The 26,372-nt window shown below is 40.6% G+C and overlaps 3 protein-coding genes across 9 annotated transcripts in view; 2 read left to right on the plus strand and 1 right to left on the minus strand.

Moving 5' to 3' along the window:
* pbx1b (pre-B-cell leukemia homeobox 1b) overlaps positions 1 to 5,296 on the plus strand; it is an 85,477-nt gene extending 80,181 nt beyond the window's left edge. For all 4 annotated transcript variants that reach the window (XM_042320713.1, XM_042320717.1, XM_042320714.1 and 1 more), the window contains one exon: positions 1,699 to 5,296. In XM_042320713.1, coding sequence (XP_042176647.1) covers positions 1,699 to 1,791 — 93 coding nt within the window. In that variant the 3' untranslated portion in view covers positions 1,792 to 5,296. The remainder of the gene's footprint in view (positions 1 to 1,698) is intronic.
* Positions 5,297 to 13,526: 8,230 nt separating this feature from the next.
* Positions 13,527 to 16,235, minus strand: LOC112249937 (mediator of RNA polymerase II transcription subunit 8). Its single transcript, XM_024419685.2, has 7 exons — positions 16,090 to 16,235; positions 15,770 to 15,891; positions 15,284 to 15,428; positions 14,959 to 15,099; positions 14,397 to 14,484; positions 13,995 to 14,225; positions 13,527 to 13,727 (listed from the first exon to the last, which is right to left on the minus strand). The coding sequence occupies exons 1-7, from the start codon at positions 16,093 to 16,095 to the stop codon at positions 13,660 to 13,662; spliced, it is 801 nt and encodes a 266-aa protein (XP_024275453.1). The 5' UTR covers positions 16,096 to 16,235; the 3' UTR covers positions 13,527 to 13,659.
* A 167-nt stretch (positions 16,236 to 16,402) lies between these two features.
* Positions 16,403 to 26,372, plus strand: part of LOC112249907 (SZT2 subunit of KICSTOR complex) — a 151,871-nt gene continuing 141,901 nt past the window's right edge. For all 4 annotated transcript variants that reach the window (XM_024419663.2, XM_042320730.1, XM_024419672.2 and 1 more), the window contains exons 1-7: positions 16,403 to 16,596; positions 17,214 to 17,339; positions 17,643 to 17,816; positions 21,346 to 21,516; positions 21,757 to 21,900; positions 23,090 to 23,255; positions 23,511 to 23,617. In XM_024419663.2, coding sequence (XP_024275431.1) covers positions 16,573 to 16,596; positions 17,214 to 17,339; positions 17,643 to 17,816; positions 21,346 to 21,516; positions 21,757 to 21,900; positions 23,090 to 23,255; positions 23,511 to 23,617 — 912 coding nt within the window. In that variant the 5' untranslated portion in view covers positions 16,403 to 16,572. The remainder of the gene's footprint in view (positions 16,597 to 17,213; positions 17,340 to 17,642; positions 17,817 to 21,345; positions 21,517 to 21,756; positions 21,901 to 23,089; positions 23,256 to 23,510; positions 23,618 to 26,372) is intronic.

Raw genomic sequence — 26,372 nt, forward strand, 5'->3', positions numbered from 1 at the left:
TTTTGAGAGACAAATGTAACAGCAGACTAGGCCTACGTTGTTATCCTTTCTTTTTTTTTCAAACAGAATATCGCATACCAATATGGTTCTCCATTCTTAATGTAGGATTTGGGGAGATATAATAACTGTAATCATATCTTACGGAAATCATTTATACATTTTAGAATTCTGGAGTGGGGTTGACTAGCTTATTTCCTTGCCTCTCTGCTGCATTTTACTGCAATAGTATTTGTGTCAAATGGAAAGTTCACAATTAGCTTACTTCATGTTCATCATCTCCAGCACCACCCCAACGTCAACATAGAGTATGTGAAAATGACGCGTTTCTATGTTTGTAGTAAAAGAGAGAGGAGGATAAGTGTTTCCAATGATATCATCAACCAATTGGTAGGCAATTAGTAGGCAATGCCTACTCATAATTGGCTAAAATCACACGATGCACACCAATGGTGTCATTGGAAACACTTATCTTCTGCTATCTTTTTTAATGCAAAACATAGAAACGCGCCATTTTCACATATGTTGATGTTGGGGTGGTGCTGGAGATGAATATGAAGTTGAAAATTACACATTTACCTCAGCATCAAACCTATTCACAAAGCAAAGCTCAGGAAAGCTGTCACCTTAGAAACAGTGTATCAACCTTTATGCTCGTCTAGCTTTACAGATGGGAGAGAGAGAGAGAGAGCGAGAGAGGGAGAGAGAGAGAGAGAGAGAGAGAGAGAGAGAGGTCGGCAGTATGTCCTATCTGTGAAACGAGGAAAAGACTCCCCTCTCTCTGTGTTGATAATGACTGAGCAGTTACATAATGGGTTTTGTGGTAGACAAGAGCAGTAATTACAGTTTGGAAATAGACAGAGAGAGTGTCACCAAAGTCAGACATTTGAAGACATTTCTTTTTCCTCCATTTTTGATTACAGACTTTCTTCTGGCTAAAATAACAGGCTTTGAAATGAAAGGCTGTCAAGGACCATTTCCAGTTTTTCTGATCGCATGAAATTTGCTATTAATATCTCAATGCTCTTTAGCAGGCCTGTCTCCGGGATTGGAAATGGCTTACGCGTCCCTCATTGTGTTTTCATTCAACGTCACAATTGGCGACCATTGATTCCTCTTATGACTGTTTTGGGACTTTTGTTTTAAGGTCCTTGTCAGACATTGTCACTGTTATTATTATGTGTGTTGCATTTATCTCAACCCCAGTGATACAAGAATGCAGTATTGTTTTTGAAGTGAAGACAAAATTTGTCTTCATTATATAAATTTGAGCACATTGCATGTGATCTGAGAGGTACATATATGTGATTTACCGAATTTTCAGTTGCTTTAAACAAGTACAATTTTTGTGACAATTCTGTTCTGAAATATGAGGTCTAGGTTACTGTAAATTGAGTGATTCAGATCTTCGTCCAATACAGATTTGGCTTGAGGCTTTAGTGGAATGTTGGTTTTGTTGTTTTGGGGTTGTTCTAGCATTAGTAAAGCTCATACCGTACCTACTACACGTGTCCCCAGGACTTCACAGATATGGAATTCAGTACTGCAGACAGGATGATATTATAAACGAATTGAACTGTATAATGAATATGTACTCTGAAAGAGAAGAGAAAAAAAGAAGCAAAGACAGGGTATAATTAGTGTCCTATGCCTGGGCTCATAATTCCTCCCTCCATTCTGTCTCTCCTGTCTCTCTCTCAGGCAAACGGAGGCTGGCAGGATGCTACCACCCCCTCATCAGTGACATCCCCCACAGAAGGACCCGGAAGTGTTCACTCGGACACGTCCAACTGATCCCTCCACCCTTCTCCTCCACCAACGTCCAGACAGCCCCAACCTCCACCCTCGATCATCTAGCCAGCTCCCCAGCCTGCCCCCCCCCCTCCTCCATCAGGACTGGAGGTGACAAACTAGACTCGTCACAGGGCAGGAGACCTCTCTCTAAGGGTGGGGACTACAGAATGAAACACCATCACCACCACCAGACAGTTCTTTACAACCAACCATGACACAGTCAGTCAGTCAGTAGCCTGAGTAGGGCTCTTTTCTTCCACCTATCTACAGCCCCCTCACTGTCTGTTTGTACAGTTTTCTTCACCATATATCCATGTTGCCTCATTGTGTGATCATCTGACTTATAACACAGTAGGAAAACAGTTACAACACGTGTATACAGTATGGCCCGTATCTTGTAGATGTAAATGCTTTTCACACTACCTCTATTGAAAATAACAACAAAACAACAACAACAAAGGGACATCTTCTAAATAAGCTTTGTTTTTTTGTCGTTGTAATTACTGGTATTGACAGTAGCTCTCAATCTCCTCTTGTCCTGTCTCAAGGCTTGTTTTTAAGGACAGTTTTGCCTTTGTGACAAGTTTCACCCTATATAATTACTTAATTCACAACATGAAATAAATTCTATTAAAATTGTCCAGTGCCAAAGTTCAACACAGGAGATGAATTTGTATAATATGAATTGTGCTTGTAAATAAAACATCCCTCTGACATTTCATATGAAAAATGGTTCATTACTGTATTTAATTACATTTCATGTTAGTAGAGTATCAACAGGGTGCTTTGAAAAGGAGATTCAACCTTTCCTCCTTATTCTAAGCATTCCGTTTCAGAGCTTCTACATTGGCCAATAAGACATTAAACATTTTTACTGCAAGAATGGTGGCCTATGTTTTCTGCTCATACTGAATGCAGCATAGCATGAGTGATGAACAATGCACAAGCAAACATTATGAGAGTAACAGTATGCTCCAGAATAAATGGAAGAGACTGTTTGGAAGGTCAGAAGGGAATGGATCGTGGTGATTCTAGCTACTGGAATTCTAATAAATTCACTGCTCTTGAAATATTGTTTGTAGTGTGCACTGCATCCAGAGACCATTGACCTGCAGAGTTTAAAATCTACCCAGAACACTTAATCAATGAGTACATTAGCATCAATTATAATAAGCCAATATGTCTTTAAGCACAGTGACTTACAGTGATTACCCTGGGTAACACTTATATTTGTCAGAGAGAAGAAAACAGTACAGAGAACACACATTAATGATAGTTGTACTCTATTCTATACAGTCTACATATACGGAACATATGGTGTGTATACATACTGTACACACACATACACTACCATTATCACCATCAATGTACATCAGTGTTATCGTAATAGCCAAATACTGCTGGTAACCAAAATCACTTGTTTAAGTGCAACAAAAAAAGGCATTTTTAATGTAGATTTTAATTCTGATTTTGTGGTATAATGTTGTAGTAATTGAAGACACGACTACACATGATGAAATATCTCTCAAAATTACCGTCTTTGTTTGGTGTTTTTGGTGCTAGTTAGCTCTTTTATTTCCTATTTCTCAGTAGTATATTTCTGTCCATTTATTATTGTCACCCGGTTTGAATTTCTCCATTCAACGTCATCACTCATTTCATCCTGTTTTTACATTTTGGTTATCATAGTTGGTCTCTATTCACTCTTATGTTTCATTATCCTCCTAGCATATGGCGCCAGTCTAAATTACGCAAGTAAAAAAATACAAAAATTGAAATTAGATTTATTAATTTTGTTGTATTTGATTTTAGCTACAGCATTTATTTACACACAAATACATATTGCCTTCTTGGGCATTTTAACATATCCACCATACTATTACGTAGATACCAAAAAATAACTACAAAAGCTTCAGCTTTATACATTGGGATCAGCTTGACCAACTTGACTTTGTTTGATTTGTAAAATTGTGTATTAACTGAAGTACTCCACGTGCATCTCATAGGAATGTTCAGCTACTCTTTCTGTACTCAGAACACCAAAATGCAGTCCGAACACAGTAGTGTTTGTTTATAGAAATTAAATGGAAAAGAGTAACCCTGATGGCACACAGACATATGGGATATATGTTCTCACGTTGTGAATAAATACATTTGGCTACTGTTTTACTTTTCTTTCGCTTGGTTACAGGAGTTACAGTACGTTCTATTTTCTTTTCTTGCTAGCATAATGTGAATTAGCCCAAGAATGCTCTATGTATGTAGATGTGCACCTTTATTCTTGTTTTTCGTTTTTTGGGGGAATTGGACAGTATCCATGTTCAAAACAAAACAGCTACAGTAAATGTTTGACAGAGACAGACAGACAGACAGACAGACAGACAGACAGACAGACAGACAGACAGACAGACAGACAGACAGACAGACAGACAGACAGACAGACAGACAGACAGACAGACAGACAGACAGACAGACAGACAGACAGACAGTAGGACACAGTTCCTTTCACATTACGGATATAATCCGCTCACTGGTTCACTTTGTACTTTCTAAAGCATTGACGCAAAAGCGTGCATCTAGAAATGGGTACTGTCTTGTTAATGAAAGGTGATGTGAAAGGTTTGTGTGAACACAATCTCGTGACAGTGTTTTTAGCCCAACTAAATCCATGGTAATAGATATACACATTATATAGTATTTCAAATCATAACCAACATCTGTATAGATAACTACAGTACCACAGCTGAATCCACCATAGACTGCATATCACAGAACGTAGCTCTTCCTTCACAAACTACATTTTATATTTGATGTACTTGTTGGAGACGTGGACATGTACTATGATGAGTGAAGCAAAATCTTGTTCTTTTTTTGATAACTACAAATGGCTTAATTTGCTCCCACATCTGATAGTCCGCTTGACGGACAACACATAGGTACACTATGAGTGGAGTATGTTTGAGTGGTCTTTCGATACAGATTTTAGCCATGTGGCAAGCAGAACAGTAGCTTTTGTGATGCGTTGCCCGTAAAATAAGTAAAAGTTACTCTACTTTTCACATTGCCTTTCCAGTATCATCATTATTATTGAAAGCTTCATGTAATGATGCTTTTAGTTTTGGGATATAAAAGGGAGAGAAAAAATAACTAAAAAAGAAAGAAGAAACTGAACAATTTGTAAAACATCAAATGTTTTCTTTGTGGCATGTCTTTTGTTCTTTAATAAAATACCGTACTGCAGTGTTTTTGAATGTTACTTATTTTTTATAAAGATTTCAGAGTGAAATCATGGATCCTTTTCTTGACAGGTTTGACATTTTAAGATCTCTCTGCATATGTAAAAAAAAAAAGAAAGAAAAAAAGTATAACATTGGAAACTGCAAAACTACTCCGATTTAAAACCTGTTTTCTGTGGAGAAATAAATAGCTAACAAGGTGTAGGTTTGATGGTCTCTTTCTTTGTACTGTTAATGCATATTCCAAATAAATTGTTTCTTTTGTTGCATACTTTTGTATTGTCCTCGTTGGTTTTCCTTGTCACACACATACTATGGAGATTTCCATACATTAAATTAATTTATTCAGCCCCGTCCCATAGCTTTATAACAAAAACAAGTAGTGGGGATGCAGCTGACTGAAGAACAAATCAAGGATTGTGAATTTAAGACACATAAGACTTCAGTAACAGGGTCAGGGTCATAAGTTACTGTAGGACACAAGTTTACACATCTCAGACTTGTCAGTCCTTCACCTCTGGATAGGATCGCACATCACACTTCAAAAACATGCTTAAGCATTGGGGGCATTTTCTCACTGTTGACATAACGCCAGAGCTGGGGTGAGCTGGAGAGGGTGTGAAGGGGACATTTTCTCAGTTTTCTAAGTGAGTGAAAGCTGTGTGCTTACAGCAAGCAGACAGACGCCCCCGGTTCCCCCTCCTAGCTCCTACCTCCCACACATAGCAGAGGGGAGGGGAGGAGGGTGGGGGGGTAAGGAACTAGGAAAGGTTTCCAAAACGATCAGAGAGCAGCCAAATCACAGAGCGTGACGGAGACTGTGGGAGTGACATATGCAAACATGATCAAATATAATTACATGGGGATGTCTCCTTGTTTCTATCAAAGGGTTGCTTGTCGGCTCTGTTAGGAGGATGAAAGAGAGGAACTGTTGGATGTGTACTGTATGCTTTAATATATTCACCATGGCTTTACAAACCAAAAAGGTATTGAGTTTAATTACTGTACGTTGCTCTCTTGAAAAGGCATAAATCCCATACTGAGTAGAAAATCAGTTGCACTTACTATTCAAGTGCTTTAATCATCAGCAAAACAACCTGGTTAATGAGTTTCACCTGTACCTTGCTGCCCATTCAAACACTTGTCGTGAATTCACTGTACTGTAAGCTATCCTACTGAATGCACAGAGCAATTGGGGATGCACAGCACTCTACACAGTGCATGTAGCAATTTTATATATTCTGTGGTAATGGGTTATATTTTTCTTATAAATATGCAATAAGCATAATCCCTTTAACATGCTTTGGTTTTTAGGTGGTATTTAGTATGTCAATATTGATCTACAAGGGGAAGCCGCTTGTTCTATGTCTTGTACTTGGGCAAATTAAAGGGACATATATTTTTAAAAGCTCTGGCATTTCTCTAGTTCTATCAATACACACTCCTTTTTCCAGCTGCACTTCATGAATAAATTACTTCTCAAACATAAATTGTTTTTGCCATATTGGCTGTTTTAGATGCATCTTTTTGAAAGGTCAGCAGCCAAGGGACCGGTGTCTGAGAAACAAATTAAGTTAGGAAGAAGACCGATGCCAACCAAAGTGGTGGTGTTTATTGCTGGCCACTATTTGTAGTCCCTCACAATCCATATTTTTCATTTGTGCTTGATATTGTGTTTGTTTTCTGCTATAGTATCCAATAACACACATTTGTTGAGCATAAGGTCTCTCAGTGCTAATACATAGCTTATGTCATATCTATACTTTCAACCTAATGCATGTCGCACACAAATCCCTTGCCAATGCCCACACTGTATCAATGGCAACACAATGCATAATGTACACCCCCCATATCAAGTTTAGTGTTATTCACAGTGTGCATAAAGAAAACCAATGCCTGCCAGCACAATACACATACACTGTAGGAATACAATAACCATCATACACTGTATGAAGGGCTGCAATGCAAGCCTGAGGGAATGGCTATGGAAGCAGAGACATGGCAGGGTCTGAGGGGCTGTGGTCTGATTGCAGGGGCTGAAGGGTTGTGGTCCTGGGGGGCAGGAGATTATGGAGGTCCCTCATTCCCTCATTCGAGGAGATTGCTGAGGGAAGGACCTCTCTCTGGGTCCTACTGGGCAGGGAATGACGATGGGCAGTGGGAATGGAGGATCGACACCTCATGGTGAGGGAGATACTGCAGTCTCGACTGAGGGAGGGTTGGGGTCAATGCCATTTCAATTCAGGAAGTGAGATTCAAATGTTTACCTCTTGAATAGACTGGACTGAAATGGATCGAACTCTGGTCTAAGTGTGTGTCTATTTGTATAGGTTTTCAGTTTGGCAAAGTCACTTGAGCAAAATGTTGTTGGAAGGAATGCATGTGTTTCTTCTTACCTTTGCATTGCCACCCACAGATCTGTAATGAATTCTTCTGATCCTCTGGTGCTGGAAGTTTCATAAAGGAGACATGTTTGAAACGATTTTACAAATCAGTGTGTCATCATGGTCTTTCATGTCTTAAACCGTGTAATAATTTTACATTTGGGAGATATGGTCCATTTTCTAGTGTGGGAGTTTGATGTTGTAGGCTATAATGTTGCTTTATAATGTTAGCCTAAAGCTTTCTTAATGAGCCAGATATGGACCTTGTCATCTTCTTCCAAAAAATGTAGAGCCTATATTTCCCTCGAAAACTGTGCCCAAAGACATTATTTCAAGAAAATTCAAAGCCAAAGACAACTCATCTTGGAATATAAATCCAAAACAAACTGAGAAATGCTAAACATGATCCTCTCTAGATGATCCGGGACATATATATATACTGGTATTACAAACACCTTGCATTCAAATGCAGAACCAAGACTCTCTTGCTGGGCTACATACAGTGCCTTGCAAAAGTATTCACCCCCGTTGGCATTTTTCCTATTTTGCTGCATTACAACCTGTAGTTTAAATTGATTTGATTTGGTTTTCATGCAATGGACATACACAAAATAGTCCAAATTGGTGAAGTGTAATAAAAAATTAAAAACCTGAAAAAAGTTGCATGCATATGTATTCACCCCCTTTGCTATGAATCGCCTAAATAAGACCTGGTGAAACCAATTACCTTCAGAAGTCACATAATTAGTTGAATAAAGTCCACATGTGTGCAATCTAAGTGTCACATGATCTGTCACATGATCTCAGTATATACAGTGGGGCAAAAAAGCATTTAGTCAGCCACCAATTGTGCAAATTCTCCCACTTAAAAAGATGAGAGAGGCCTGTAATTTTCATCATAGGTACACTTCAACTATGACAGACAAAATGAGATTTTTTTTTGTGCAAATTATGGTGGAAAATAAGAATTTGGTCAAATCAAAAGTTTATCTCAATACTTTGTTATCTACCCTTTGTTGGCAATGACAGAGGTCAAACGTTTTCTGTAAGTCTTCACAAGGTTTTCACACACTGTTGCTGGTATTTTGGCCCATTCCTCCATGCAGATCTCCTCTAGAGCAATGATGTTTTGGGGCTGTTGCTGGGCAACACAGACTTTCAACTCCCTACAAAGATTTTCTATGGGGTTGAGATCTGGAGACTGGCTAGGCCACTCCAGGACCTTGAAATGCTTCTTACGAAGCCACTCCTTCGTTGCCGGTGCGGTGTGTTTGGGATCATTGTCATGCTGAAAGACCCAGCCACGTTTCATCTTCAATGCCCTTGCTGATGGAAGGAGGTTTTCACTCAAAATCTCACGATACATAGCCCCATTCATTCTTTCCTTTACACGGATCAGTCGACCTGGTATCTTTGCAGAAAAACAGCCCCAAAGCATGATGTTTCCAACCCCATGCTTCACAGTAGGTATGGTGTTCTTTGGATGCAACTCAGCATTCTTTGTCCTCCAAACACGACGAGTTGAGTTTTTACCAAAAAGTTATATTTTGGTTTCATCTGACCATATGACATTCTCCCAATCTTCTTCTGGATCATCCAAATGCTCTCTACCAAACTTCAGACGGGCCTGGACATGTACTGGCTTAAACAGGGGGACACGTCTGGCACTGCAGGATTTGAGTCCCTGGCGGTGTAGTGTGTTACTGATCGTAGGCTTTGTTACTTTGGTCCCAGCTCTCTGCAGGTCATTCACTAGGTCCCTCCGTGTGGTTCTGGGATTTTTGCTCACCGTTCTTGTGATCATTTTGACCCCATGGGGTGAGATCTTGCGTGGAGCCCCAGATCGAGGGAGATTATCAGTGGTCTTGTATGTCTTCCATTTCCTAATAATTGTTCTGAAAGGCCCCAGCGTCTGCAAGAATGCGGCACCTTGAACACCAAGGAGCTCTCCAAACAGGTCAAGGACAAAGTTGTGGAGAAGTACAGATCAGGGTTGGGTTATAAAAAATATCTGAAACTTTGAACATCCCACGCAGCACCATTAAATCCATTATTTAAAAAATGAAAAGAATATGGCACCACAACAAACCTGCCAATAGAGGGCCGCCCACCAAAACTCATGGACCAGGCAAGGAGGGCATTAATATGAGAGGCAACAAAGAGACCAAAGATAACCCTGAAGGATCTGCAAAGCTCCACAGCGGAGATTGGAGTAACTGTCCATAGGACCACTTTAAGCCGTACACTCCACAGAGCTTGGCTTTACGGAAGAGTGGCCAGAAAAAAGCCACTGCTTAAAGAAAAAAATAAGCAAACATGTTTGGTGTTTGCCAAAAGGCATGTGGGAGACTCCCCAAATATATGGAAGAAGGTACTCTGGTCAGATGAGACTAAAATTAGCTTTTTGACCATCAAGGAAAATGCTATCTCTGGCATAAACCCAACACCTCTCATCACCCTGAGAATACCATCCCCACAGTGAAGCACGGTGGTGGCAGCATCATGCTGTGGGCATGTTTTTCATCGGCAGGGACTGGGAAACTGGTCAGAATTGAAGGAATGAAGGATGGCGCTAAATACAGGGAAATTCTTGAGGGAAACCTGTTTGTCTTCCAGAGATTTGAGACCGGGACGGAGGTTCACCTTCCAGCAGGACAATGACCCTAAGCATACTGCTAAAGCAACACTTGAGTGGTTTAAGGGGAAACATTTAAATGTCTTGGAATGGCCTAGTCAAAGCCCAGACCTCAATCCAATTGAGAATCTGTGGTATTACTTAAAGATTGCTGTACAACAGCGGAACCCATCCAACTTGAAGGAGCTGGAGCAGTTTTGCCTTGAAGAATGGGCAAAAATCCCAGTGGCTGGATGTGCCAATCTTATAGAGACATAACACAAGATAATTGCAGCTGTAATTGCTGCAAAAGGTGCTGTACAAAGTATTGACTTAGGGGGGGGTGAATAGTTATGCACTCTCAAGTTTTTGTTTAAAAAAATATCTTATTTCTTGTTTGTTTCACATAAAAAATATTTTGCATCTTCAAAGTGGTAGGCGTGTTGTGTAAATCAAATTATACAAACTCCCAAAATCCATTTTAATTCCAGGTTGTAAGGCAACAAAAATGCCTTCGTATCTACAAAGGTGTTTTTTGGGGACACTGTGATTTTTAGAGGAACTTGGATGGGTAGGAAGCTGTCACATTGAGTTTCCCTGCCGTCCCAAGTATCATACCACAGAATGTCTCATACCCCTCATTTAGTCTGTAGGAGAGATGCTCTATTTGTGTCTGTATATATTTATGCACAAAACTCAGGGAGAAAAATATGCAATTATCACCGAATTAAAATATGTAAGTGTCATGATAATTGTCAGAGAAAAGGCAACACGAACTCTAAAATATCTCTATCAGAGTGTACATCTGGACCATGAACTTGCACTTTAAAGACTGAAGGAACTACTGTAGGTTGTAGAACGTTGCCCGATTCTGTTGTGAAACACCGCTGACCCCTTATGGTCAGTTAGGGCAGACTACTCCAAAGGGATATGGCCTGACTGATTTACATTAGCTCTACAGTACTAGAGAGAACAGGCTACTGTTAAGTGCCATTCAGTGATGTCCTGAAGCTCATTGTATCCTAGAAAAGGTAAAACACTTAAAAATAATTTCCAGATCTCACCTGATCATTTTAGATAAGAATCAAGCTGTAAAACGTGTTCTGATGATGATTCTGAATCACATGGAGTATGTGAATGAGAGGAAACATAAGACTTTAAATGAAACCCCAACAAATTAATAGGAGAATGATAAGAACAATGCAGCCTCTCTCTAAATTCACCACAAGACCAGTTCACTGCTTATTTATCAAAGGAAGGCACTTCTGGTACACCTTGCAATTCATCTCGTGACAAATGTTCTATACACATTATTAACTAAATATTTAGTAGGACAATTAATCTATTCACATATTATCTTCCAGTAAGTTCTAATTGAATGTGCGTAGAGGTCAGCCCAACCCCCAACCTGCTTCTTTATCACCACGCTTCCCAAGGATTTAAAAAGGGGGGAGGGGTAAAGAAAAGAAGAGAAAGTGCAACATACAGTGCCTTCAGAAAGTATTCATACCTTTGTCAAGTTGGTTGATGTACAATGCTATAAAGCCAGTTTTAAGTCATGCCATAGATTTTCAAGCTGATTTAACTCAAAACGGTAACTAGGCCACTCAGGAACATTCAACGTCGCCTTGGTAAGCAACTTTAGTGTATATTTGGCCTTGTGTTTTGGGTTATTGCCCTGTTAAAAAGTGAATTTGTCTCCCAGTGTCTGTTGGAAAGCAGACTGAACCATGTTTTCTTCTAGGATTTTGCAGGTGCTTAGCTTTATTCAGTTACTTTTTTTACGATAAAAGACTCCCTAGTCCTTGCCAATGACAGGCATACCCATAGCCATCATGGTGAAATCCCTGAGTGGTTTCCTTCCTCTCCAGCAACTGAGTTAGGAAGGATGCCTGCATATTTGTAGTGACTGGTGTATTGATACACCAACCAAAGTGTAATTAATAACTTCACCATTTAAAAAAAATTTTCACCATGCTTAAAGGGATATTCAATGTCTGTTCTTTTTCAAATTTTACCCATCTACCAATAGCTGCCCTTCTTTCCAAGGCATTGCAAAACCTCACTGTTCTTTGTGGTTGAATCTGTGTTTGAAATTCACTGCTTGACTGAGGGAGTTTAAATATAATTGTATGTGTAGGGCACAGAGGTAGTTATTCAAAAATCATGTTAAACACGATTATTGAACACAGTGAGTCCATGCAACGTATGTGACTTGTTAATCACATTTTTTTTTTTTACTCAAGAACTTATGTAAGCTTGCCATAACAAAGGGGTTAAATATCTATTGACTCAATTTCAGCTTCTCATTTTTATTAATTTGTAAACATTTCTAAAAACATAATTCCACTTTGACATTATGGGGTAGTATGTAGGCCAGTAACAGATAACAATTTAATCAATTGAAGCTGTAACACAAATTCTGGGAAAAAGTCAAGGGGTGTGAATACTTTCTGAAGGCACTGTGTCATTTTACAATAGCCTCACGTCAACCGGAAACATTTTCTTTATTGAATCAAGAATTGCAGCCCTAATTTTCCTTAATATAAAGAGTAGCAAAATAACCTGTTCAGAGGTCTTTCTCAGAGGTAGGTCAATAGGACATAGGCAGATGGACATTCTACTGGCTATGAAGCCTATTGTTTTTAAGACATCTATAGACAATCTGAACCTGTGCATCTTCTAGCTGTCTCAGCAGACGCTCCTCTCATACCAGGGCATGGTGGATGACACAGCGAGACGGCGGCCCGGCAGAGGACAGAAGGCGTATGTGTGTGTAGGACAGAGGGTGTATGTGTGTGTATGTCACTGCGTGTTTGTATGTAGGTCACCCAGCGACCTGTGTCGTATCTGGTGACAGCCACAGCGGTCATTGTGCCTGCGCCGTGGTGTCGCCCGCCCAGCGGGAGGTGGGATAGGGATTAGAGTGGACAGACCACGGTGGGGCACAGAGGCCTCCCCCACACGTCAGCGTCAACTTTCTCATCTCCTCCCTTAACGACTTTGACGTTATCAGGCCAGGCAGTGCAATGTCCAGCTGCATTACTCTCACCGGCCCTACATTATTCATAACGGCCACAATGTAGGCAGAGTGTAGGGAGGGATAGGAAGCGGTGTGAGGGTTCAAAAGACTGGACGGACAACATGGTGAAGCAGTTCAAATATAAGGTCTGAAATATAATGCCTGTTCTCTTGGTGACACTAAACTCCACACTTGTGTTATATATTTTGAAAGACATAACTCACCATGTCTGTGATAACACATTTTCTTTGTGTGATAAATTAACATTGTGGGTTATCTGGATAAAGGTAAATCGGAAAATGAAGAGCTAATATTCCTTTTATTCATTATTAATATCAAATCTTCTTTTAGATTCTCCTGCGACAATTACCAAGTTCGCAAAATGTCTTGTCCCTCGAATATAAATGGGAAGACCATGCCATCTAGTGTTCACAAATTGAAGCACATATATCTGTTTCACTACATTCACCAACACTGTATGATGCCTTCTTTTCAAATGGATTTATTTAATCAAAAGATAAAACACAGCATATATCAATATGAAAATTGTCATTGCTTTACGACACTGTCTCATCATCCTGAATACTTTATCAGTATTGGATAGAGAGAATCTTATCGGTTGTAAGGATGCATTGAGGAGGCAGCCTTGATGTTTGTCTTGATGTTGCTTGGCATTTTCCCTGAAAAAAAAAGAAAAAGTAATAATAATAAAAAGGTCAGTTACAGAGCAGTCCTTTGATCAATGCCTTTAGGGCCAGGTCCCCAGATGCACGTTAAGCCAAGATCTCTATTTAGTTATTTTTAGTCCAGGACTAGGTATAATCTGTGTCTGAGCAACCAACTGCCTTTATTATACAAGTCTATATAACCTTGATTAAGGGCCTTCAAATGAATACAAGACTTTAAAGTATAGCAAAGCCAGATGATGATATTCAGGCGCATCATACCTGCCTGTCCCTGAGGAGCACCAGGCCCCATGCCTTGCTGCTGTCCTGAACCCCCACCAATGGTAACTTGCTGTAAGGTGGGACCTCCACTCATCATGGGTCCTTGTCCTGGGTGACCAGGGGCAACGGGCCCAGGGGGCCTGCACTTCGAAAGCCCCTTGCCAAAGCCCACCGCTGCCACCAGTGCATTGGTGTCAGCGGTGTTGAATGATGGTTTGTTTTGCCGTATAGCTGAAACAGAGAGTAGCGTGCATAAGTATCAACTCCATAACATGGATCTTTGGTTAGACAGTGTGTACATTGAGTACATTAGCATCAATAGCAACTCCGTAACACAGTTCTTAGGTTAGCTTGTTTAAATGTTCAGGTAAAAAAAAAGTTATCTTGGTTCAATCAGTGTACCTGCACTTTCTGCATCCCTGTCATCGCGAGGATTGTTCAGTTTCTCCAGTAGATTTGAGCATAGCTTATTCAGTGTCTGGATTTGTTTCTGTTGTGGGAGAAACAAGGGATTATTTTGTTACTCATTGCTTCCAAATACAGTTGTGGGATAAAAAGGTTACAATGTGCATTACATGACATTATGTAATAAATGTATTGTACTGTAAGCTCACTCCACAGCTTGAAATGTATCCACTTGCTTCGCCAAATTGGTACATTTTCAGTGGTACAACTGACTAACAGCATTGTCAAGCGGGCAGATGACTCTGGTATGAGCTGTTGTACGGCACTGTACCGAGACGAAGTGAAGCTGCTAAGCAAGCATATTGAGGCCCGTCACACTTGCTTGAAGTGGCCTCAATATTTTCTTGTCGTATTGTCCTTTCCAACAAATGGTGGATGTACAACTTCACTCAGTAGTAAGAAAAGGATACAGGTTGCCTTATGTGAACCAGGGACCTACTCTCCTCACACAGCTGCCATAAAGAACTTGTGTGTTTAGATAAAGACCATGTCTGTTTACCTGTGCCACCTCAGGTCCTATCCGGGCAGCTTCTGCACTCAGCTGTTTCTCCTGCTCCTCCACCTCAGGATCAGGCTTGGTGCGCAGGTGATCTGGCACAATCTCATGGCTGAACACAGGCACACGCTGCTCTGTCAGTTTCTGGAGAGTGGGCGCAGTGTGTATGGATGTAAGCAAAGACTAGGGTAATGGTATCTGTAAAGTCATCCTCCTCTAGCCTGGTTAAACCAGAATCAATACTATTCTCACCATTGTTTCACTTAGTGAACACAGTATTCAGTCTGGTTTAATCAGGCTAATCCGTATCCACAGAAAATATACTCACAGCTAGTTCCTCATCCCTGTCTGGAGACAGCAGAAGGGGGATGATGACCTGCTGACGGAAAGATGGTGTCTTCTCATTCCTCAACAGTTTATTGATGGTATTCAACTGACCGGACAGGAGGGCAAAGTTGTCCAACACTGAGGGCCTGTTGTCCAAGTTGTTCAATTAGAGACACAACAACTTCGTGAATTAGCTAGAAGAGTATATTCACTTTCAATGACATGTATTTATCCAAATAGCTCGTTAGCTAGCCAAGTCTTACATTCTTACATATTGGTTTAAGTGATGTAATTCCAAAAGCAACACTAGGACCTTAGTTCGCTTTCTCCAAACTCAGCATTTATACACACCACGCGGTGGAAATTTGTTTGAAAGAGAACCCAATGGGTGTATGGGCTTGGGTTCTCGAGAGTTGGCTAACTAACTCATCATTTGAAAGTGTTGCATGCGCAATGCTGTCTAAAGTTAGCTCGTCACTTAAGTTACCATGTCAGTCGTTCATACTCGTTTTCCAACTTGTAGATGAAACTGTGAAGAGCGTTTTTTAGATGAGCCACGCGGGAAATAAGGGATTCCACGGATGCTTCCAGTAATTTTTCTTCCCGTTGCTTGATATAAACAATTAAAGAGACATTTGATTAGCTAACTAACGTTACCTTTTTACCTAAAGTAGCAGAGTAATTGGATAATGTGAGCTGAATCAAACGAAATATTTAACCTGCGATGGTGATTTTTATTCAATGGATTTAATTTCAAACAACTGACTGCTTAGGAATTTAACATTTGTTGTAGAAAACGCACTTTACCTGCATTTTATCCGCCTCTCGTTATGGTAACTAGCTAGCCAGCTAAAAAAAAAAAAAAGAATCTTAACCGGAAGTAAACAATGAGCGCAACAGTGCGCATGTTCCGTTGAGAATAATTTTGCTGTATGTTCCACACCTTTATACTGAAGTCGCCACATAATCCTGTCTTTGAGTCATCATGCCGTGAAATATTCAATAATATATGCTATAACGCTTATCTGCACGCATTATTTTCAGAAAGCTGGTCATATCGGAATCAAAATAAAATAGAACTACAAAACCTTCGAAGTCTAGCTGTGTTGTTCCGGCGGAAAGACTAGTGTGCGAGCATCCAGGTCACGTGCTTCTTAACCAAATAAACAAAATACAACGTTAGCCAGCAATCGTGCATGAAAACGAACTGAACAAGTCGTTATATGTCAGCCAGGGCCTGAAAATATCCTCGGAGCTTTCACAGAACCTGCTAGTTATGCCATACAAGGCATGGCAGAGAGACAGGACAATGAGGTAATTTACTGAGGTTCATGGTTTTGTAGCCCTGACCTGTTACTAGCGCTAGCTATAGCTTGTTATGCTAGCTATAGCTAACTTCGCCAAGCAAAACAGCTAGCAGAGCAACGCTAATTTTAGTTGGCGTGTAGCAAAGCGCTCGCGTCTGAACTGAGCATACCAAAGATACTGCAACGTTACATATGCTGTAAAATACAGCATATGACAGGCCATACAGCTCATATTTAGCTATAGCCAAGTTGTTTTGCCAGTGTCATGCCGTGAATCCCATGAGTCAAATTGGGATCAGAATGCTGCTCATTAAGCTTTGCAATGATGTCACACAGCGTAATGGCATATGATACTTTACACCCAGAATATGCTAAATGTTTAATGTTGTCAATGTATTGTGGTAAAGCCTTGCTTACGGACATAAATAAAGTGTATCTTCTTGCTAAGACAATATTGAACAAAAGGTACAGTGACAGGATAGTCCTTCCTTTGCAGATGCAGTCTGCGACATCAGTACCCATTAGAAAAGTTAATCAAGATATTTGCAGAAACCTGCTTGGGTGATCAGGCTCTGTCATTCCTTTCGGGAGAATACTATATGTTTGAATATTCTCTTTCTTCAGGTGGAGGAGGCAGACCAGGTGTACCTGCTGATGAAGGAGGAGTACCGTATCTCACGGAATGTACGTCTGGCCTGGTTCCTGGGCAAGCTTAACCAGGTCATCTGGCCAGCCCCAAAGTCTGAACTGGTGGGTTAATTAGCTCTACTGGAGGAGATGTAGCCTGCTCCTAGATCTGTTGTGCTGTCTCGTCAATGACCACGACCATAGGGGTTGGAAAAACAGCATAAATAGATCTGGGACCAGCCCAGAGGAGATGGTTGAATCACTATTTTTATAGTTATGATGTACTGATGTTCCCGCATGGTCCATATATACTGAATCGATGTGTCACTTCAAGTTGCTTTTGATGAAACTTAGCATCTGCTCAATGACCATATATCCGTTGGGTTGTTGTTGATGAGGATTGTTGTGGTTCCACCTACTGTGCAGCTGAACTCTGAGAATGAGCTGGACCTGCTCAGCATCTTGCCGAAGGGATGGCAGCCAGACTTTCCCCCCTCCACCATACCCTACCTGCTGGTACCTTCCACTCGGGTCACCTTCCTGGCCCGCAGGTACCGCTTCATCATCGAGCTGGACCTCAGCCCCTCCACTGGGATCGTGGTGAGTAAGAGGCTTCTTCAACAAGTTACAAACTAGGCTACTAAACACAATCTAGGCTACTTGGGTTAAAACAGATACCTAATGGAGCAGGTTTTCCATTAGTCCGCAATTGCCGGCTTTTGTACCCCCACAAAAAAAAAAATGAAAAGCATTTTTATAAAACTGTGGTTGGCCAAAATGACCAGGTTGGAAATACCAGTTGTTCATAGTTGGAAATACCAGTTGATGGAAATGCATCAATACCGTCATGCTTATTTGTCTGGGTTAATTTGCATAATATAGTGGAATTAAATTGCTGTGTATATTTTCGTTAATCATCATGTAGCCCATCTTAATTATCCAACACAACTATCACAAACATTCAACATACAGAGCCTATTTTGAGCGGGATTTCTCCTACAGCTCCTCAGCTGGCTTTTGTAAGCCCATTCATTGCGCAACAATTCTAAACGCCATCGTGTGGTAAAATCGGTTTGTGCACGATTAAAAAGAGCTAGGCCTACTATCTTTAGCCTAATTGAAGCGCGCCTCACATTCAAGTACAGGCAACAGACTATCAGTGCATCACCACCACTTTACAATATGAGCTGGAGGCAGTATGCATTTTGAAAACATAGACCTACTTAATTGTTTCAAACCTGAATGTTTTACATCATATTATGAGGTGTGTCTTACCTTGCTTCAAAGTAGTCTACAGACAAATCCAACCATGGAAACGTGGAGGCAATTATTTTATAAAGACTTCATAGGTGCGTGAGTTTCAAGTTTGGGGTAGCTTACAATTTATCCAACCATTTGTACCCATCTGTGTGCCAGTAATGATTTTCATATGTGCATTTCCATGGAAGAGTTTTTCATTTTAATAAAAACATTTTTGTTTCTTAAAATCATTGTCACGTGGTTAATCATAAAAATGTTATAGATCTAAAAGTTAAAATTCAACTATTGCGAGAGCACCAGCCTCTGCCACATGGACACGTTAACACACCATGATCCATTGGCGGCTAAAGAAATTAGCGCATGGAACTCATAGCCTATAGGCTAATGCAGCAGTAGGCATGTAACTTAATTGTCAATTAAGTCCAAATACATAAAGCTGACAAATAGAAATGGTAGAAAATAATATGATAAATTCAGGTTCTTTCAATTGCATTCCTCTCTACTCAGCCTGTCTGCCTCCCTTTCTGTAGGTGTTGAGCTACTCTATTTATCAATTCCCAATTACATATGTACTGCTGGTGACATACAGTACCAGTCAAAAGTTTGGACACAGCTACTCATTCCAGGGTTTGTCTTTATTTGTTTGGACTATTTTCTACATTTGTAGAATAATAGTTAATACAGTAAAACTATGAAATAACACATATGGAATTATGTAGTAACCAAAAAAGTGTTAAACAAATCACAATATATTTTATATTTGAGATTCTTCAAAGTAGCCACCCTTTGCCTTGATGACAGCTTTGCACACTCTTGGCATTCTCTCAACCAGCTTCATGAATGTATTTCAGTTAACAGGTGTGCCGTGTTAATATGTGGAATTTCTTTCCTTTATGAGTTTGAGCCAATCAGTTGTGTTGTGACAAGGTAGTGGTGGTATACAGAAGATAGCCCTATTTGGTAAAAGACCAAGTCCATATTATGGCAAGAACAGCTCAAATAAGCAAAGAGAAACAACAGTCCATCATTACATTAAGACATTAAGGTCAGTCAATCTGGAAAATTTCAAGAACTTTGAAGGTTTCTTCAAGTGCAGTCTCAAAAACCATCAAGCGCTATGATGAAACTGGCTCTCATGAGGACCACCACAGGAAAGGAAGACCCAGGGTTACCTCTGCTACAGATGATAAGTTCATTAGAGTTAACTGCACCTCAGATTTCAGACCAAATAAATGCGTCACCGAGTTCAAGAGCAAACCCCTCTCAACATCAACTTTTCAGAGGAGACTGTATGAATCAGGCCTACATGGTTGAATTGCTGCAAAGAAACCACCCAATACTAAAGGACACCAATTACAAGAATAGACTTGCGTGGGCCAAGAAACCTGAGCGATGGACATTAGACTGGTGGAAATCTGTCCTTTGGTCTGATGAGTCCAAATTTGAGATTTTTGGTTCCAACCGCTGTGTCTTTGTGAGACGCAGAGTAGGTGAACGGATGATCGCTACAAGTGTGGTTCCCACCGTGAAGCATGGAGGAGGAGTGATGGTGTGGGGGTGCTTTGCTGGTGACACTGTCTGTGATTTATTTATAATTCAAGGCACACTTAACCAGTATCGCTACCACAGCATTCTGCAGCGATACGCAATCCCATCTGACCCAAAACACACCTCCAGGCTGTGTAAGGGCTATTTGACCATGACGGAGAGTGATTGAGTGCAACATCAGATGACCTGGCATCTACAATCACCCAACCTCAACCCAGTTGAGATGGTCCAACTCATCCCAAACCATCTCAATTGAGTTAAGGAAAAGAAGCCAACAATTGCTCAGCATATGTGGGAACTCCTTCAAGACTGTTGGAAAAGCATTCCAGGTGAAGCTGGTTGAAAGAGTTGTGTAAAGCTGTCATCAAGGCAAAGGGTGGCTATTTTGAAGAATCTCAAATATAAAATATATGTACATTTGTTTAACACTTTTTTTTTAACTCACTACATGATTCCATATGTGTTATTTCATAGTTTTGACGTCTTCACTATTATTCTTCAATGTATTAAATAGTCTAAATACAATAAAACCCTTGAATGAATAGGTGTATCAACTTTTGACTGGTACTGTATGTAATGGGGAATTGATCAAAATGAACAGTCAAAGGGCAAACCGTTCACAAAGTTAAACAATGAATGCTAAGAATTGGCGCGAGACGGGTGAGCCATTCTGGAGAGAGACTAGCCAAAATCTTTTCCACACCCCTCCCCTTCTTGTCTCAACATGTTATGTTATTATGTTCACACATATTTGAATTACTTTTCACTGACAGCCGCAACCCAATAATCAGCTAGGCCCATGGCCACGCGCTCTGCCCACAATGCGAATTTGAATGACCATAATCTAATTGTGATTTCTGAGCGTCGTAGGTGGACGCCCTAATGGGTTACGCAGCTAATGCATATGGTTCTGGTCAATTTCTCAAATGGCCAGTAAATTAAAAATATTCCTGGTCCTGTTGTCCGGCGCTACAATTTCCTAACGGAAAACCTATAATGAAGGTGGTTCTCTGAACCGCTGAGCTCCATTAGAAAACAAGCACGCCGTTATAAGCAGTGGCATGCAGGAGACCTGGATTTGAACCCCGCTTGTTGGACAATGTGTGCAATAGGACTATTTTACAAGCATCTATGGGAATCTATGAAGGGATGCTTTTCTTTTTGACGGCAGGAGGAAGTTTATAATCCTTTATGAAAATCGTGTAACATATCACACTTTTATGCTATGGCTATTTTGGTCGACTGCCAAGAGCAGATCCTCCTCATGATGTGTTGTTTGGTGTGTTAGGTACATCATGTTAGTTTTGCCTTCTGTTCACAGGATGACAGCACGGGGGAGATGATATTTGATGAGGTATTCCATGCCTTGTCACGATGCTTAGCTGGACTGGTCCGACCCTTCAATGTTCCAGGCACAGATCTTGTTTTCCAGCCGGAAATCTTTGTCACTATCCTGGCTTATTCCTCCATTATTGGGCTCAATACACACCAGGTGATCATATTATTCATATCAAAATTATATACCACTTGGTGATTGAACCAGAGACCGGTGCAGGTAGATGTGCTACCCATGATGGAGATGGATTTTAAAGGGGACGGGAACTATAGTAATACACTCTAGTCATGTGAGCCAATGTAGGTGATTGTTAAGTGTATCACTACTGAAAACTAGAAGCACTTTCCACTCCATCACACCTATAAAGAAACTGTGTTGTGTCTGCTTTGACTGTAGGTGTTGGTGCAGGGTTGTCAGCTGAATCGTACAGACCTGGTGCAGTTCCTACACCAGGTCTACCAGCAGCTGCGATCAGTGGAGAACAACATTGCAGAGGTCCTTCAACAGCAGCACAGCCATCTTCAACAGCAGCACGACCAGGCAAGAGGACACATGGTTATTACAGTACTATATGGTTATTACAATACCTTTTAGGTCATACGTCAATCTTTTTACTCGAGAACAGAACCATATAATTACATATGTATAATACAGTCAGGTCCAAAATTATTGGCACCCTTGATAAAGATGAGCAAAAAAGAGTGTATAAAATAAATTATTCAAATGCAGAGCTATATTGTATGCTCAAAAAGAGGGGGGAAATTATTGTATATTTTATATATATATATATATATATATATATGCTAAGAGAAAGAGATCTGGTTTAAAAAAATAATTATCTAAAAAAGATAGGGGTCAAAATGATTGCCAACCCTAAAGATTCTTATAAATATAAACAAACAAAATTACATCTGCATTAAGATTCTACTTTTTTATTTTTATTAGTCGTATTTAAGGAACTGTATTATGGCTTTCTGTTTCACTGGGGTATAAAAATGAGGTAATACACATGTAAAATCACTTTGATAATCATCACCTTGGGAAAAGGCAAAGAACTCACAATTGAAAAGAGACAAATGGTTGTTGACCTTCAGAAAATGACATCATGCCTACTGTAAAACATAGCACCTATCAAAAATCACAAAGAAATGGTTTAATTGACCACTAAATCAACATTTTGCAATGGCCATCTCAGTCTCCGGACTAGTAATTGAAAACCTGTGGTTTAAATTTGAAGAGGGCAGTCCTTAAGTGCAGACAAAGGATATCAAGCATCTGGGAAGGTTCTGTGTGGAGTAATGGTGTAAGGTCCCTCCCAATGTGGTCTCCATCACATAAAACATTTTAGAAAAAGGCTCAGTGTCGTTATCATCACAAGGGTTGTTTTGCGGAGGATTGAAAACAGGTCCAATAATTTTTACCCTATCTTTTAGATTTTTTTTTATTATTACTTGTTAAACAAAATATATTTCTCTGAGGAATTGTATTAGTACAAAATAATATAATTTCACAATTTTTGGGAGCAAAAATATACAGTAGTACAGTATTTGCATTATTTATTTTATGTAGTGTTTTTGCTCATCTTTATCATGGGTGCCAATAATTTTGTACCTGACTGTACTGTATATGTCTCTGGAGTAGATTATGACTATGAAAATGTTGTTAGAAGATGTTTGATATAATTTCCAGGTTGATCTCAGTTGATTATTATTCAATTTGTCTCTGATAGTCTGATGGGCCAATCCCGTGCTCCGGGCTTGGCAGTGACATCACCATGGAGGAGGTGCCTGTGAGGAAACATGGTGTTTCCATGGTGACTGCAGACGTCGGGCTGGTCAGCATGGTGCGACAGGGCATCCTAGCTCTACAGCTGCTGCCCCCCAACTCCTCCGCAGGTTGGTTAAGTCTGTCAATACCTTCACTGTTAAAGTTGAGCTTCTCAAGGCTGGTTCCATAGGGAGAAATGACACTTGTTTGAGTCAGACTTATGTTAAGGTCCTCCTTTATTGCAACCTATTGAGTGATCTAGCCTTGTCTGAAAGGACACTATCAAAGTAATTGTCTAAAGGCACCATCGAAGGGAGATCTGATTTATTTATACATGATTGATTATTTTAGGCCTATGACACAGTTCCTGTCACCTCTCCCAGGTATAATCATCATCACAGACGGGGTGACCAGTGTGCCTGATGTGGCTGTGTGTGAGACCCTTCTGAACCAGCTCAGGAGTGGAACCATCGCCTGCTCCTTCATCCAGGTACTGAAACATGCCATAACATAGCCCAGTGGATCAAACTGCTATTTGTATTCAGTCTACATTACAACATGCTGACACACCATGAGAACTGCTGTCTGTCATCTACTGCATAGATTGTTGTATCTTCTCAGCAAAGGCAGGCAACTAGCCTGGAATCCAAACTGAATCCATGCTCTGTTTAACTAAATGAAACAAAGTGAAACGCAGCATGGATTCAGTTTGGATTCCAGACTAGCAGGCAACTGCCCTTTACAAAAGTCAATTGACTAATTACTGTCTAATATCTATCATTCAATGACAGTACTTTTGTAATCAAAGTTCGTTCTGAATATATTTTTATTTGGGTATAGTAAGTATTCACCCCCATTTTTGTCTTACAAAGTGGGAATAACATTTATTTAATTGAATTTTTGGTGTTCACAAAATATTCTAATGTCAGTGGTTTTCCTTACTAACAATTCTTAAAAAGTAATACAATTGTATGAAAACACAAATATACCTTGATTAGATAAGTATTTACCTCAGTCAATACATGTCAGAAAGAACTTAGGCAGTGATTATAGCTGTGAGTCTTCTTGGATTAGCCTCTAAGAGTTTTGCACACCTGGATTGTGCAATGTTTGCCCATTATTCTTTAAAAAAAAATGTAAGTTCTGTCAAGGAGTTGGGGGTCATGGCTACACAGCAATTTTCATATCTTGCCATAGCTATTCAAGCAGATTTAAGTCAGAACGGTAACTTGAAAATGCTCATCCAGAAGCGGCGCACCTGGTGGCCGGGGACTTTAATGCAGGCGAACTGAAATCCGTTTTACCTAATTTTTACCAGCATGTCACATGTGCAACCAGAGGAAAAAAACATTAGACCACATTTACTCCACACACAGAGACGCATACAAAGCTCTCCCTCGCCTTCCATTTGGCAAATCTGACCATAATTCTATCCTCCTGATTCCTGCTTACAAGCAACAACTAAAGCAGGAAGTACCAGTGACTCGCTCAATACTGAAGTGGTCAGATGATGCGGATGCTATGCAACAGGACTGTTTTACTAGCACAGAATGGAATATGTTCCGGGATTCTTCCGATGGCATTGAGGAGTACACCACATCAGTCACCAGCTTCATCAATAAGTGCATTGATGACATCGTACCCACAATAACCACATGTACATATCCCAACCAGAAGCCGTGGATTACAGGCAACATTCGCATCGAGCTAAAGGTTAAACTGCCGCTTTCAAGGAGCCGGACACTAAACCGTACGCTTATAAGAAATCAGGCTATGCCCTCAGACGAACCATCAAACAGCTAAATCGTCAATACAGGATTACGATTGAATCCTACTACTCTGGCTCTGATGCTCGTCAGATGTGACTGGGCTTGAAAACTATTATAGACTACAAAGGGAAACCCAGCCGCGAGCTGTCCAGTGATGCGAGCCTACCAGACGAGCTAAATGCCTTTTATGCTCACTTGGAGGCAAGCAACACTGAAGCATGCATGAGAGCACCAGCTGTTCCGGACGACTGTGATTTTAAAAACTTTTATTTTATTTAACTAGGCAAAACAGTTAAGAAAAAAATCTTATTTACAATGACGGCCAAACCCTGACGATGCTGGGCCAATTGTGCGCCGCCATATGGGACTCCCAATCACGGCAGGATGTGATACAGCCTGGAATCAAACCAGGGACTGTAGTGACGCCTCTTGCACTGAGATGCTGTGCCAACATCGAGAGCATCCTGCCTGACTGGTTGCATCACTGCCTGGTACGGCAGTTGCTCGGCCTCTGACCGCAAGACACTACAGAGGGTAGTGCGTATGGCCCAGTACATCACTGGGGCTAAGCTGCCTGCCATCCAGGACCTCTACACCAGGCGGTGTCAGAGGAAGGCCCTAAAAATTGTCAAAGACCACAGCCACCCCAGTCATAGACTGTTCTCTCTACTACCGCATGGCAAGCTGTACCGGAATGCCAAGCCTAGGACAAAAAGGCTTCACAACAGTTTTTATCCCCAATCCATAAGACTCCTGAACAAGTAATCATATGACTACCCGGACTATTTGCATTGTGTGCCACCCCCCCAACCCCTCTTTTTACGCTGCTGCTACTCTCTGTTTATCATGTATGCATAGTCACTTTAACTATACATTCATGTACATACTACCTCAATTGGGCCGACCAAACAGTGCTCCCACACATTGGTTAACCGGGCTATCTGCATTGTGTCCTGCCACTCACCACCCACCAACCCCTCTTTTACGCTACTGCTACTCTCTGTTCATCATATATGCATAGTCACTTTAACCATATCTACATGTACATACTACCTCAATCAGCCTGACTAACTGGTGTCTGTATGTAGCCTCGCTACTTTTATAGCCTCGCTACTCTATATAGCCTGTCTTTTTACTGTTGTTTTATTTCTTTACTTACCTAACACCTTTTTTTGCACTATTGTTTAGAGCCTGTAAGTAAGCATTTCACTGTAAGGTGAATACCTGTTGTATTCGGTGCACGTGACAAATAAACTTTGATTTGATTTAGACCACTGCGCCTCTCGGGAGCCCAATGTGAGCAAGAACTTTAAACAGTTCAACATTCACAACGCTGCGGGGCCAGACGGATTACCAGGACGTGTACTCAAAACATGCGCGGAACAACTGGCAAGTGTCTTCACTGACATTTTCAACCTCACCCTGACCGAGTCTGTAATACCCTCATGTTTCATATAGATCACCGTAGTCCCTGTT

This window comes from Oncorhynchus tshawytscha, linkage group LG01 (genome assembly GCF_018296145.1).
Source record: "Oncorhynchus tshawytscha isolate Ot180627B linkage group LG01, Otsh_v2.0, whole genome shotgun sequence".
NCBI classification, from domain to species: Eukaryota; Metazoa; Chordata; class Actinopteri; order Salmoniformes; family Salmonidae; genus Oncorhynchus; species Oncorhynchus tshawytscha.